Source organism: Silene latifolia, chromosome 3, assembly GCF_048544455.1.
Source record: "Silene latifolia isolate original U9 population chromosome 3, ASM4854445v1, whole genome shotgun sequence".
In the NCBI taxonomy this organism is placed as follows: Eukaryota; Viridiplantae; Streptophyta; class Magnoliopsida; order Caryophyllales; family Caryophyllaceae; genus Silene; species Silene latifolia.
In genome coordinates this window covers 10,574,526-10,589,628 of record NC_133528.1, presented here as the reverse complement: position 1 = coordinate 10,589,628, position 15,103 = coordinate 10,574,526, and the positions used below count along the sequence as shown (strand labels likewise).

The 15,103-nt window shown below is 41.4% G+C and overlaps 2 protein-coding genes across 3 annotated transcripts in view; one reads left to right on the top strand and one right to left on the bottom strand.

Moving 5' to 3' along the window:
• The window catches only part of LOC141647171 (putative wall-associated receptor kinase-like 11), a 144,349-nt gene that overhangs the window by 14,351 nt on the left and 114,895 nt on the right, over window positions 1-15,103 (bottom strand). The window lies entirely within an intron of this gene.
• Window positions 11,342-12,778, top strand: LOC141648628 (uncharacterized). Its single transcript, XM_074457355.1, has one exon. The coding sequence runs from the start codon at window positions 11,342-11,344 to the stop codon at window positions 12,776-12,778; it is 1,437 nt and encodes a 478-aa protein (XP_074313456.1).

The following is a 15,103-nucleotide window of genomic DNA, read 5'->3' as shown; positions in this document are numbered from 1 at the left end:
GTACCTAAAAGAGAACATTTTGCCAACCTTGCACAAGCCAAAAGTTGTATCAGCCTGAGGCGCAGACCATCTAACACTTCAAACCATTGAGATTTTACAAATCAAGAAGACAAAACTCTTATGAATACACAAAAAAATAATAAAGAGAACCATATGTCCATAATACATATAGGAGTTTATATTTGATGATATGCTTCATAGACATGAATAACTATTACAGACACTTCAACTTAAAATACCCATAACCTATTTCAGTTTATGGTCATGTACCGAACAAATCATGAATACTAAACAAAAAAGGTAAAACAGGTAGACTTTCTTGTATTGAACTTAATATCCTATTGCTTTCAAGACTTATTCTTTGTTTTACATGGTATTGAAAAGACTCTTAAAATTTCACTGAGATGGAGTAAATGACTCTTTTGGCCCTAGCTATCTTGAAACCTTATTAAGTAGCGCCTCGTGTTTGGTCTGTTTTAAGGACGATGATGCAAGGCATAAGATAAAATTATATTCCGTAAATGCCATAAAAAATTCCAGCCAACATAAAACTCTTGTGCTAATTCAATCTTGATACATGAATTTAAATCCTTATCTGAGATAATAATGTACAGTAGAATTTAAAAGCAACTATTCAATTATCACCACAAAATTACAACTATATACTTAGTGGTACAATTCCCAACTATATACCCATCATACTCACTATCCCCCTTCCCTCCTTTTCCCCTTCCCCCTCTCTTGCCGAATGATCTCTCCCTCATTCTGTCTCCATTGCTCTCTATAAATGACCAACTCACTTGGCTTCGCACAAACATAAACAACTTTTGCAAGGGAAAAAGAGAGGTGACGCACACTTGTGTATATACACATGCATGGATTTAGGTTTTGCCCTGGTGGAGAGACATGGTAATCAAATCTCAGAACACTTTACAAAACAGAGAACGACCAAGTGAAAGTGGTCTCCGGCAAAGACATTTTCATATTTCCAGAGCAATCACAAAGTCATTCCGCCAAAATTTAAACAAAGTTTTAAAGCAATCAAAATTTAGGCATACTCCCTCCTCGAGTACAATTGAAAACAACGCATACTTTCAAAAGCTAAAACCTCCATATATATGTATATTCAGTAGTTGAGTTGAAATCAGAACAACACATCCATTTTCGAAAGCAGACCAAATCAGAAAAATTTCATACATAAAATATCTGACACGATATAAAAGTTTTTAAACAAATAACCCGCGACACCAGCGAGACTGTGGGAAAAAATTTACTGACGACGTAGTGGTGGTGTTAGTGACGACATAGACCGGGGAAAAAGTTTTTAAACAAATAACCCTCCTTTTCACTCTCTTTTCCTCACTTTCTCTCCATTCTCTCATTAATCCAACACCTTCCGCCCAGGCTGCCTCAACTTCATTACACCTCCCTCCCACTCAGTCGCATAAAACACATTGAAAACATAAATTAACTGATCAATTGCTCAGAACCTCAATAAACCTCGAAAACTGCTAAAGAACAATAAGTGGGGGTCGACGTTCCCCTACAACAAATGCATCATAAGCATCTAAAATTGGGTACAAAGCTGTTGAAACAAAGTGTATTTTTTTAAAGGGAAAGAGTAATAAACCTGGAATTTGAGCCGGTGATGTCCCTGAGTGTAGCCGATTCAACTTGGCCTGACAGTTATTTGAAAGTCCCCGGATGTGTCATTTGTTGCTTAGCTTGTTGATCCCCCTGAAAATTAGAAGAGTATTCAAAAATAGATGGTGCACAAAATAGCTAAAGAAAAGTAATAAAAAAAGCAAGATTTAGACGGAGTCTTCATTCTCATATTTGACAAGCTTATTCCCTTCCAACACTGAATTAAACACAGTTTTCACCATTAGTCTTTCACTGCAACAAAATAAAATCAAAAAATTAAATTGAAAACATATACATTGTCAAAAGCATGTCAGAGGGTATATAAGGCGTTGAGGGTAGCACTTCATTTCCAATCAATGTACCTGAGATGTAGAATTACCATAGAGAACTCGAATAACAATATTATGGAACTGTAATTTGGACCTGGATATAGGTTAGGCACAATGTCGCCAATCAGGTATTGGAACAAAACAAGACTATCAGGAAAATCCCCAGATGCCAAGGTGAGAAAAGGAAGTTTAAGATTAGGGAAACCAGAACTAAAAGCTAGAGGCCAGTAAAATGGTAATGCAACTCTTATCACTTGTTAAGTCCTTAGTTTGCGTTCCTACTACCAAATTTTAAAAGAAAAACATTTTAATAGGCCCCCCCTTTTTTTTTTTTTGCTATCATTATCCCGCAGTTCAATTTTTGGCTTCACCATGTCCTACAATTAACTACCAATCATGTTACTCCTGTAAAAAGGCGTAAATAAGAGAAGAAAGAACATACACACCTTCTCAGCCAAGTCCATGTACTCAATAGTCAACAACCTAGCAAAAACAATAAACAACACCATGATGCACCACAACAACAGTAGAAGAAAGCAACCACCAACATAAATACATAATACCATGGTCTATTTCATGGTTAATTACTTAACCATAGGCAAATAAGAAAACAATTACCCCTCTGTACCAATCATCTCTTTACCCTAGAAAGAACTAAAACGAAGATAAATAAATAATCGGGACAAAGGGAGTGTTGTAAAACTTAAAGATTCACTAAATTCGGAGATCCTTGCTTTTGGTCGTTACAAGGAACTCTAATCTTCTCCTTCCTCTTGTCCTTTTTTTTGTCCCATTATTTCCCAAAAATTAAATCCGGTAGGAGAATATAAAGCAATAACACTTGTAATTGAAAAGGAAATAAAAGGAAACATAAAACTATCAAAATCAATACAATAAACAACACTTCCTCAAAAGAAAATTAAGAACCCTAATTTATTAGTAGATAGAAGCAGAATAACCTGACGAAAAATTGATACTGAAAGTTAATAGAAATGAAAAGGTTACTTCCAAAGGGAAGGCAAAACATGGAACTGATACTGAAAGTTTATAAAGGGACTGCCTTTGAATCTGAACATTACAATAGTAGGGCCCCCACATAAGCCGAACAACCAAGTGACCACCAAATGAATTGCAAGTGCCCAACCATCATCGTTGCAAACAATAGACCTTGCCTATGACCATCAACACTAAATGAACGGACTGACACGCACAGTAGCCTCTATAGCGGCCTTATATACCACCAATTTCTGCTACCCACGAATACGGCAGCACAACATCAACAAACAAAATACAAAACTTTAAACCTCAATGAAGCACATAAATTTCAGCCCTAGGCCCTCACCCACAGCACCCCCATGGACCCTGAACACGTATCCAATGAGTACACTCAGCCGCCAAACTAAGGAAACCACAAGTCAGTTTAGGTTTAATTAAATACTACAAACAAGAAAACATTCGTCAACAGAGTAAGAATCAGAAGTTCGGGAAAATATACTACAAGCACCTAGTTTTCCTTCTATTTTCTACAATCAGAAGTTTCAAAAGCCCGAAACTTTGTCTTGAAGGGACACGGGCTCTCACTTGTTCCTCATATTGAGTTAACACACATGGACACAATAGTCTCATCAGTTTAACATAATGGCAAAAAAATGTGGTCACAGGAAACAGTCTTTTAAGGTTTTGCCTGAAGCAACCTATACAGATCAACTCCAATTCAGTAGAGTTGAAAGTTTTCATCTGAATCATATCGTAACCAATTAAAAACGATTGGCAAAATTGCAAAAATCCGCAGTCAACACAAGAAGACACCATGATCAGCTAATTACTAAAGTGAGAACCTGATCTTTTTGCTAGATTCAAATAACACAAGATGACATCATGTTCAGCAGCTAAGCATCCCTTACAGCCTTAACATGTGATCCCATATTGTGTTAATCATAAGAGAACTTCAAGCTATGCACCTATGGCCATGTCCTAAACTCCTAGTCCTGTGCCTCTAAGAACCTCCTAAACGTGATAGATATCCGAGAGATCTACGAGCATAACATGCATTTAACAATGATGTAACCCAAATAACATGATGCATATATAAGACATGTATTATAGAGAAATAATAATGCAGATCTAAAGTGATACAACATGCTGCTCTCAGAGATGAGACCAGTGACACTGGCCTGAATGCAGTTTTATTGTGGTCCATTACAATAACTCTCAAAATACAACAAGCCATCAACCAAAATTCCCCATATCTCCATCTTTCCCTCTCAAACTGAAGAAAGCCACAGACTTCTCCTTTATTTCCACCAACCCTCTCCCCTCCTTCCCTTGCTCTCAATCTGAACAAAACCGAACAGAAAATCTCTCTCTCTCTCTCTCTCTCCCTCTCTCCAACTATCTTCAGTTTTCCCTCTCAAACAAAGCAAAGCCAAACACAACCTCTCTTTTTCTCCCTAAAAATAGACGCTCTCCCTCCCTCATCCCACACTCCCACTCAACCCCTTCCTCTCAATGCTCATAACTGACTATCTAAAAGAAGAGCAAACACAAAACGATCGCGAAAAGGTTTTAAATCATTAAATAGGGAAAGAAAATCACAACTAAATTATGTAAATTACGCCACCACCAAACCATAAGCATTATCCAACATAATCCTACAAAATTAGCACCACACCAATCTAAAACCATTTGGGAAATTAAAAAATTATACTCACTCATATACAATCAAAACCTTTGCCCCAACAAAAACTTCCCAAAAGGATTCACCTTCAGCCTCACATCCACCTACCTAGAACAACCACAAAGACAACAATGCGCAGTAAGATACACCCAACTTCCTTCTAAGAGACTTGAGTTAATGTAACTTTCTATTTCGCGACAATGAGGCCACAAAAGACCAAAAGAAAAAAAAAACACCAAAGTAAGGTTTTGTAGACACCTCGTTTCTGCACCTCCCGCAAACCACCCGGTGATGATTGGGCCGCATGTTTGGTACGCGGAACGATTTGTGACAGTTCGTAAGTTTATCGTCAAGTGATTGCTCAAACATTGATGTCTACCTCTTAGTTGTCATCTACGCACCGATACGGTCATTTTGACAGTAGTTAGAGTATATTTGGAGTCCGGGCCTAAAACCGTCTTCATTTTCTGATAACCGCTAAAACCCGAGTCAGAATGTTCTGGAATGTTCCGGATATTTCTATTCCATATTTTATAAATATTTCACAATCTTTTAATCTTTGGTAAACAATTTTCCGTAATATTCGTACAAAATATTAAGGAAAATAGATTTAATCCGTTATTCCATAAATTAAACACGGAAATCTTTCTTCCGCAGGAGGAAACCACCTGGAACAGACGCAGCAGCTGTTGCGCCTCTTCCAAGGGACGCAGTGTCTGCTGCGCCTCTTCCCAGGTCCTTTTCTGCGTATTTTTCGGATCTTTTTTTCATATCTTTCCGAGATTCACTTCCAAAGTCTCTCCGAAAACCCTATTCCTTCACGTGATTAGTATAAATAGGAGCCTTCGCTCCTCATATTTCTCACGCGAGTGTCCGCCCTTCTCTTCTCCCTTTGCATTCTAAGTCCACGTTCTTATTTTTTGGCGTCTACGTGCTTGAACATTCGACCACGTAAGCTCGGATCCTTCTGAGTACCAGCCTCGTTTGCATGACCGACCAATTTGACCAACTCCACAATCAATCAACTTAATTAATCTTAATCGTTTTCCTCTTACGAGGGCACTTTCGTTACATTCGAGTCGAGCATCACTAATCGATAACTTAGTTCATCTCGTTTCGTCAAACATGTAAGTCCGAGGGTGTAAATCCTTCTTTATTTATTGTTATTTATCTTATTGTATCACTAATGTAAGATTTATGTCGAAAATACTTATTAAAACCGATTTCTAAAACCACGTTTAAAACCCTTTTTACGGATTACCAGAAGATAACCGTCGAGAAAGGACGCAGCAACTGCTGCGCCTCTTCAAAGGAGCGCAGTACCTGCTGCGCCTCTTCGTGAGGCTGCCGCAGTTCCTGCTTCCTTTCTTCTTCCTTCGTCATCTGTTAATTTGTTTGCTTTTATTTGTTTTGTTTTGTTTTCGTCAATTCTTTGACGTAATAGCATAATAATTTCACATGTACATTATTTATCATTCATACGTATGTAATTCATTATTTAAATCCGACTTAAATCCCTTATAATCAATATTTGCGGGTTTTCGTCATTAAACTCAATCCCGGTTGTAGAAATTCGATTCATTCATATTGAGTTTCTGGAATTCGATCTTTGATATATTTCCATCTGTCTATTGTCATGTTCGTCGTTTATTCGTCGCTAATTCGTTATATTTAACCTAATTAGTTCACCTATGTCACTAATCAATCTTTCGTTCATGTAATTAATTCGTTCGCATCCGTCTCATCCGTGTTTTATTACTTTTATGACTCATTCACATGTAATTAATATATTAAATCACTTCCATCCGAGTCAATTATCATAATTAATCCTTAAATTCATCAATTAATATTAACGATTTGCAGTTCCGGCTTCACAGCCAGAACTCGCCCTTGAATGACGACGCGTCTCTGCTGCGCCTCTTCCAAAGGGCGCGATCTCTTCGCTGTTCCAGGTTGATTTCTGTCTCTGAACTTCCGTTCTGCCTTGACCTAATTAATTAGTTTACGTATAATTAACTACTATCCGTATTATCGCCTGCTGATTTGTTCGTTAATTCATTCATTTATTATTTTTCTCAAATTATCCGTTTTAGAAGTATTTTCGACATAAATCACCAAATCCGTTGTAATTATTGTAATTTTCCTTTATTGTATTTATCATTGTACTTTGTATCATTTGTATGTTTTCACATGTAATTGAACCTTAATTTCTACTTCGACCTAATTGCATGTTAAATTAATTGTTCACCGACTTAGTCTAATCTTCACATGCTAGGATCAAAACTTGGATGTTGCATTGCATGCATATAATCGACAATATATCGAGTATAGGCAATTTCCCTAATCATTAGTAGAGGCCGCTATCGAGGCGGGCGGGATTAGATGTTCGATCAAAAGAGCTTCCTAATACGTACCCTCACCCCTTACTCCAGATCTCTGTGAACATCCGTGTTCATTGGCATCCACGAGAGTCATTCTAGACATAGAATGCTAAGGGTAACGAGTTCTTGGTGTTCATGTGTCTACTTTGTGTCTTGACATGACACGAGGTATTCGAACGGTTCCAATTTCCCATAAAAATTGGTGGCGACTCCATAAATGCAAACGCTTGTTTTCCAAGCGCCTCCGTGGGCCCGCGTCCACAGTTTAGCGACTCCGCTGGGGATAATACACTTACGTGTAGCCAAAAGGGTGAAACTTGAACAAGGTTAGGGAATAGTTTGTACAAGACAATTGTCGGTTTTCATAACTCGGTCTTCCTAGATCGTTTATTCGGTCTTCCTAGGCCCAACCCAACCCATTCGACCAATCGTCCCGTCTAAACGGTCCTAATTCTTATTTGGGCCTAAGGATGGATAACGATTGACGTCATCCATACCATGATGCTTACTCATGTTTGTATCAAGGACCTTCACTACTTGAGGAAATGGACTAGGAATCGGCCTTACTCTTGTTTAGTACGAGCCTCTCCACAGACTTCGGGTTTGATTATTCGGTATGGCAACCCACCCTTTAAACCAAAACCCATTTAAATGCACTCAGCATACTGTTATAATGCCTGTATATATGTTTGTATAAATACGTGATCACCTTTTCTAAACAAAACTATGACAAAATTTTGTAAAATAAAATCCTTTTCAAAATGTAAACATTTTCAAAATAGCGCAAAATAAGTCGAAACTCCGTCCAAATGTTGAGTCAAACTTCGGGCCTCAAACCCATTTCAAAACCTGGAAAAAAAAACGAAAAAAAAAAACAAAAAGTCCAAAAAAAAAAAAAGTCCCAAAAAAAAAAAAAAAACAAAATAAAAAACGTTTTAAACCAAAATATTTTCAAACCATGTAAATGTAAGTAGGTAAATTCAATTGGGCTAAGTTAGAGTCAAAATTCAAACCGACTATGTCCTAGTCGGAACTCGGTCGGGTCATAAACTCGTCTTCCTTTACATTTTGGGTCTTTTCAAAATTCAAGTCAAGTCCTAAGGCGTCACGCCGTCATTTTGGACCCCCTACCCCAATTCAGTTAGGATCTAAATATTTACACACCTCGACTCACACACTCGAGGCTAACACATCGAGTCATTCCAATATCCGTTTCTTGAATTCTCCTAATGACACGTTCGGGACACACATACCCGAACTTCGAGTCAAGTTTATCTTAAAACATACGTCCTAGAATCAACATGTGTCATCAATCCCATCAATAAGGTCAATCATATGAGGGTCACTCCGTCAAAGTTAACACTCGAGTCTAAACTTACAGTCAAGCACCGTGAATTCAAACACGAGAAGTCGCTCACGACATTTCCTGGATTCACAAGTCAAGAGTCTAGTCATCTCGTCTCGTCGTATATCCTTTGTTCGCCTTAGTATGCGTGATCCCATGTCGAATCGAGTTGTAATGCGCGTCATTTCTGTCGAGTAGGAATCCAGCAAGTTCCGTCAATCAGCAAGGTCACGAAGCAGTTCAAGCCACAATCACCGTGTCTCTCTAAGACATTTACGCCATGGTCCTACGAGTTCAAGTGTAATACTCCGTATTTTATATGACTAATTAAGACGGGTTATATCGATTTATTACGCTAAGCTATCTAATCGTGTTGATATCGTAAGATCGAGTTATTCGTAGACTTGTTGAGACGGGTTTAAGTGAACGAAGTCACGTTAGATAGCCCAGTTACCAATCACGCTGACCCATGACACTTACCCATTTACCCAATCACGTTACCCATGACCCATCTACCGTCTAACCTGCTTTAACCTAATTTTTTACCCTAGCTCTACAAAACACTCCTCTCTCACCCGCCTCCCTCACTTCGACGGCACACATTTTCACAATCACACAAATCGAGAGGGAGAGATTGAACGTGGGTAGTGACGGCGCAACAGGGAAGAGCATAGGGTGGTTGTCGACGCTTTGAGGCGGCCTTAGTGGTGGTTTACGTGGCAGTTTAGGTAAGCAGTCACCCAGTTTAGGTAAGCAGTAACCCTTTCTTTTTCATTTTTGTCGTTTGTCGGGCTGTAGTTGTTGTCACCGTGTGTCACAGGGAGGTGATAATGGTGGTTGGTGTCGGGGAAATTTTATTGGGTGGTTAGAGTCGCCCCTATTGGTGGCGGTTAGGGAGGTTTTAGGCGGTGGAAATGGCGGTAGGAGGCGTTATCGACAGGGACAATCAAACGGGTTTAAACAGGGGTTTTCATGCGGGTTTAGACGATTAGAATTGGGGTGGCGCCACCGTGGACTCGGGGGAGGTCGAAACGGCGGCGCCACGGCGTCTGTGTGCGTTGTTTGACGGCGAGCAGAGTGGTGGTGGTAGCATAGGATGATGTTGACGACGGTGGTGGCTATAGGGTTGCAAGGGGAGGCTGTTGGTGGCGGCAATCCCCGATAGGCGGTGTGTCGTGGTCGTTGGCGACCCTGGTTCGACTTCAGCCGGCGATCGACCAGGTTGGGGTCGGTTGTCGGCGGTTGGGTCGAACTGGGGAACGGGCCTGGTGGTTGTCGTGGTGGTTCAGGCGGCGCGTGAGTGGTTTGGGCGAATGTGAAGTCACGGGTTGTGGGAGTCGGGTTGTTAGGGTTGTTCAATGTTTGATTCGGTTTTTCTTAATCGTATAATTCGTTTAATCTTTTATTTATCGTATTAGTTATTTAATTTAATTCCCGAGTCTTTTAAATAATTAGAGACGGGTTTTGAGTCGGGTTGGTTAAAATGAAAAACTGCTATATCGGGGAAGTTTCCATTTAAGGAAACTTTCCATGTTAGTAAGTTTCTATTTTTAGTAACCTTCTATTTTGGGAACGGAAATAGTTAAGTAATCATCTATCATTTATTTATCTTTCAGAGGGCGAATTTGTTGTGGAATATTATTGAGCATCTCCCATTTGACTAAAGATCGAGGTAGGGGAATACACTGATTGAGTTCTTACGATTATAAAGAGTTGGCATGTTCGGTGATTATATGACATATCTGTTTATCTTATTTATCTCATTGAGCATTATTGTTTCATATATTTTATACATTTCTTATGCATTGGAGTTGGAGTTGGAGGAGATGAGATTATCGTCATTAAGGCCCAGTAGGTTCTGCAGACTTGCCCTGGTGTCCTCGGCTACGGTGCCGGTATATCGACGACAGTCGATTTGTATAGTCTCTTGGGGATCGGTATGGTGGGCGTTCGGGGATGTGTGTGATGGAGTTGAGATTGGAGGATCATATCATTGCATTTTTTATTATATCGTATTACCTACTCAACCTCGCGGTTGACTCGTGTATTCGTATACGCCCGTGATGATCCATTTCTTGGGAGCAGATTGACAGTTGTTGAGACATATGGAGTCGGCGGGGAGAGAGCATGGATCACCCGACTTAGAGCTAGCCCACTTTTATTTCGGTTTAGCTATCGACTTTATTTTCGGTTTTGAGACATGTTCCATTTGAGTTGTAAACATTTATAACTTTCAATTTAAAGTCTTCGTTTTTTTTTTTCCTTTGTTATCTATTGCCTCGGGTTTCCGAGATGGAAACACCCTTCTTTATCTGAGGAGTCCTAGTCCAGGCCCTTAAATAAATGGGGGTGTTACAAAGTGGTATCAGAGCGAACGATCCTCAGGCCTAAACCAATGAATCCAATGAACATAGGAAGAGTCTAAATAAAATGAACCCCCGGGATAGAACTGTTAGGGGCACACTAAAGGTAAGGGATGAGTTAGGGGCCCCCTCACACCGAACCATTGGCCCTCTCAGTTTGACCCGGGAACCCTGAGTGTATATGAGAGAAAGGGTAGAAAAGTTGCATGATGTTGAGCATGAATTCATATATCGTTGCCTAAGTGTTAACTGATTGATATATTAATTGTTGCATAAAATTGTTGATGGGAGGTTGTGGCATAATGCTTTGCATGTTTTAAAGCTGATTCATACTTATATCTCTATAAAGTTTGTGTAAGAAGGCTATGTCTAGTGATATGCGGTTATATGATCCCTAAACCATGCTAGATAGACAAGTAGGGTAAGAAGTGATAGAATTGGCTAGAGTTGCCAAAGTGATTTTGTGTTGCAGCTAATTCCTAAAATTTTCTTATAGTCATGCCTCCAAGAAGGGACACACAAAAAACATCACCCGTGCAGAGTTAGATCAGCTACGGGCTGAGAATGAGGCCCTAAAGGCCAAAAGAATTGATCCTGCTAAGATGAGTACCACAGTGGCGAGGCATAATCCTACCATCTTCACTGGGGAAGGGGAACCTCACTTGCTGGGTGAGTGGTGTCGGGAATTCACCAACCTTTTTGAGCTGATTGCTTGCCCGGAGGAGCTGCAAGTGGACCAGGCTGCCCACTATCTTAGGGCCACGGCTGGAGAATGGTGGATCAGGAACAAGGCGGAGATCCGACATGTTGCTAGGGACATCGAGGAGGGTTATGTGTCTTGGTTAGAGTTCCAAGCGATACTGACGGACCAGTTCATGCCAGAGTTCAGGAAAGCTAAGCTCAGGGAGGATTTTGATAAATTTCGGATGACGGAGGACATGACAGTGGACACTTATCACAGGAAATTCCGACTGTTGGCTTCATACATCGACGAATTTGCTAGGGAGGAGACCATGCTGGCTATGAGGTTTGAGAGGGGACTAACGATGGATATCAAGAAGAGGCTCACGGCAGCTCCACCTACCACCGTTCAGGACATCTACCTGAGGGCTGGTGCTGCTGAGAGGCTCTCCGAGCAGATCAAGGAGGATAAGAAAGGAAAAGTTGAGAAGAGGAAGCCGGAAACTGTCAGTGATAATACTGGGGCCAAGAAACAAAATTCAGGCAAGTTCGGTGGATACTCCACCAATAGTGCTCCTGGGGGGATGAGGAATCAAAGCGGAGGCAGTTATAGAAGTGCTAGTAGTGGAGGTAATGCGCCCAGGGTCACCTGTTATGGCTGTGGAAAGTTGGGACACAAGAAGTGGGAATGCAGAAGTTCTGGAGGAAACCAAGCTGGAGGTTTTCGGACACCTACATCTGGATACAGCGGATCTCGTACAGCGGGATCAGGGTACAACAACTATCGTGCTCCTAACACTGGCTATGGAGGAGGTGCCCGATCTGGAGCAAGTAACAGTTATCAAGGAAGCTACAACAACTATCAGAACCGTAGCCAGCAAAACCAGCCCAGCGGGGGTGGTAACTTCCAGAGGAACCAGAACGAGGGGAGCAAGCAACCCACTACTGCTTCATCGAGTCAGTCTGGAGCTAAGTCCAGTGGCAAGCTCTTTGCCATGGGAAAGGAAGCAGCAAAGGAGGATGCCCATATCGTGACTGGTACATTTCTTATCAATTCTAAACCCACATTCGTGTTATTCGATTCTGGTGCCACACATTCATTCATATCTAGGGAGCATGTTAGAGCCTTAAACCTTACTGCATATGATAGAGTCGTTGATTCTGTTATAGTACCCTCGGGAGAGTCTGTGTCTTGTGATAGGATCTATACTAGTGTACCTATTCAGATTGGGGAGGTTGTCTTTCACTGTGACCTTATGGAGTTTCCATTGGGTGGTTTCGAGGTGATTCTAGGGATGGATTGGTTGGGAAAGTACAAAGCTTTCATTGATCAAGTTACCAAAAGAAAATATCACTGAGAGGACCTAAGGGAGTCAGAGTATCCTACAAGGGATACATGGTCAAACCCAAAGTCAAATTTATTTCGTAAATACCCTAAAATCGAGTCCGAGGAAGGGAGACCAGTTGATCTTGTGTCGATGTGGGATAGAGAGTCCGAGACCCCTAGGATTTCGAGATACCCGTGTGTGAGGGACTTTGAGGGGTATTCCGGAAGAGATTCATGGGCTACCACCTAGGCGCGACGTTGACTTTTCCATTGATCTAAAGCCGGGAGCTGGACCTATTTCTAAGCCACCATATCGTATGGGACCGAAAGAGATGGAAGAATTGAAGAAGCAATTGGATGAATTGGCTGAGAAGGGATATATTCGACCCAGTGTTTCACCTTGGGGAGCACCTGTGCTATTTGTCAAGAAAAAGGATGGAAGTTTGAGGCTGTGTGTGGATTACCGAGAGTTGAATAATGTGACTATCAAGAACCGTTATCCATTGCCAAGGATCGATGATTTGTTTGACCAATTGAGTGGAGCTGGAGTGTTCTCGAAGATTGATCTGAGGTCGGGTTATCACCAACTGAGGATAAAGAACGAGGATATTCCTAAGACTGCATTCAGAACCAGATATGGACACTATGAGTTCGTGGTCATGCCCTTCGGATTGACCAATGCGCCAGCTGTGTTTATGGACCTAATGAATCGGGTGTTCACTCCTTATCGGACAAGTTCGTGGTTGTGTTTATCGATGACATATTGGTTTACTCAAAAAATGAGGAAGATCACGAGGAGCATCTAAGGATAGTACTGAGAACCTTGGCAGAGAATCAGTTGTATGCCAAATTGAGTAAGTGCGAGTTCTGGTTGAAGAAAGTTGCCTTTCTGGGGCATGTGATTTCCAAGGAAGGGGTGTCAGTGGATCCTAGCAAGATCGAGGCTGTGACTAGATGGCAGAGCCCAAAGAATGTGGGCGAAATTCGAAGTTTCTTGGGACTAGCTGGATACTACATGAGGTTTGTCAAAGATTTTTCGAAGATAGCAAAACCATTGACATCATTAATGAGGAAAGAGAACAGGTTTGTCTGGGATGAGGGTTGTGAGAAGGCTTTCTTGACCCTCAAAGAGCGCCTAACCACAGCTCCTATCCTTGCTTTGCCAGATGGGAATGATAACTTCGAAGTATATACTGATGCTTCCAAGAAAGGGTTGGGGTGTGTGTTGATGCAGAACGGGAAGGTAATCGCTTACGCTTCTCGACAATTGAAGACCTATGAGGAGAACTACCCTACCCATGACCTGGAGTTGGGAGCCGTAGTGTTTGCTCTCAAGTTGTGGCGACATTATCTCTATGGAGCGACTTTCAAGGTATTTTCTGATCATAAGAGCCTGAAGTATATCTATACTCAGAAGGAGCTGAACATGAGACAGAGGAGATGGATCGAGTTGATTGGTGACTATGACATGGACCTACTCTATCATGAAGGGAAGGCGAATGTCGTAGTTGATGCTTTGAGTCGGAAGTCTATCCATGCCCTGATCAGTGCCAGATCCAGGGTGAGGATGTTGGGTGAGATAAGGAAGATGGGGATTTACATGATCCGACGAGGCGAGACTATTGGAGATATGACATTGAGCCGAGTTGTACGAGGAGATTCGAGAGTTACTGAGAAAGAGGATGCTAGAGTTCGAAATGGCGCGGTGCGGTGGAACAGGCGGTGCGAACCCTACTCTAAATTAAGTATTCATTCGGATGGGAGCTTGAGGTTTGGACGGAGGTGGTGTGTGCCGGCTAATGAGGAATCAAGAGGAAAATTCTTGCCGAGGCACATGCTACTCCTTATTCTGTACATCCTGGAGGGGATAAGTTATACAAGGACCTCAAGAAGACGTTTTGGTGGCCTAATATGAAGAAGGAAGTTGCTTTGAGTTCGTGTGTCGATGTTTGACATGCCGTGAGAGTGAAGGGTGAAACACCGAGAGACCGCGGGGGAAGGTTCACCGCTAGATGTGCCACAGTGGAAGTGGGAGAGTATATCCATGGACTTCATCGTCGGGTTGCCTCGGACTCAGAGAGGTAACAACATGATTTGGGTGATCGTCGACAGGTTGACCAAGTCAGCTCACTTTATTCCCATGAAAGATACTTGGAGTAAGGCTGAGTTGGCTAAGGCTTATGTTCAGTACGTGGTAAAGTTGCATGGTGTGCCTAAAGATATCGTTTCCGACGAGATTCCATGTTTCTATCCAAGTTACGCGGGAATTGCGATCATTGATGGGTACTCAATCAAGATGAGCACCGCTTTTCATCCTGCTACTGACGGCCAGACAGAGAGGACTATTCAGACCCTC

What these genes read in the sequence shown, in the direction of transcription:
- LOC141648628 (XM_074457355.1), top strand. Translation starts at nt 11,342, where the DNA reads ATGAGTACCACAGTGGCGAGGCATAATCCTACCATCTTCACTGGGGAA.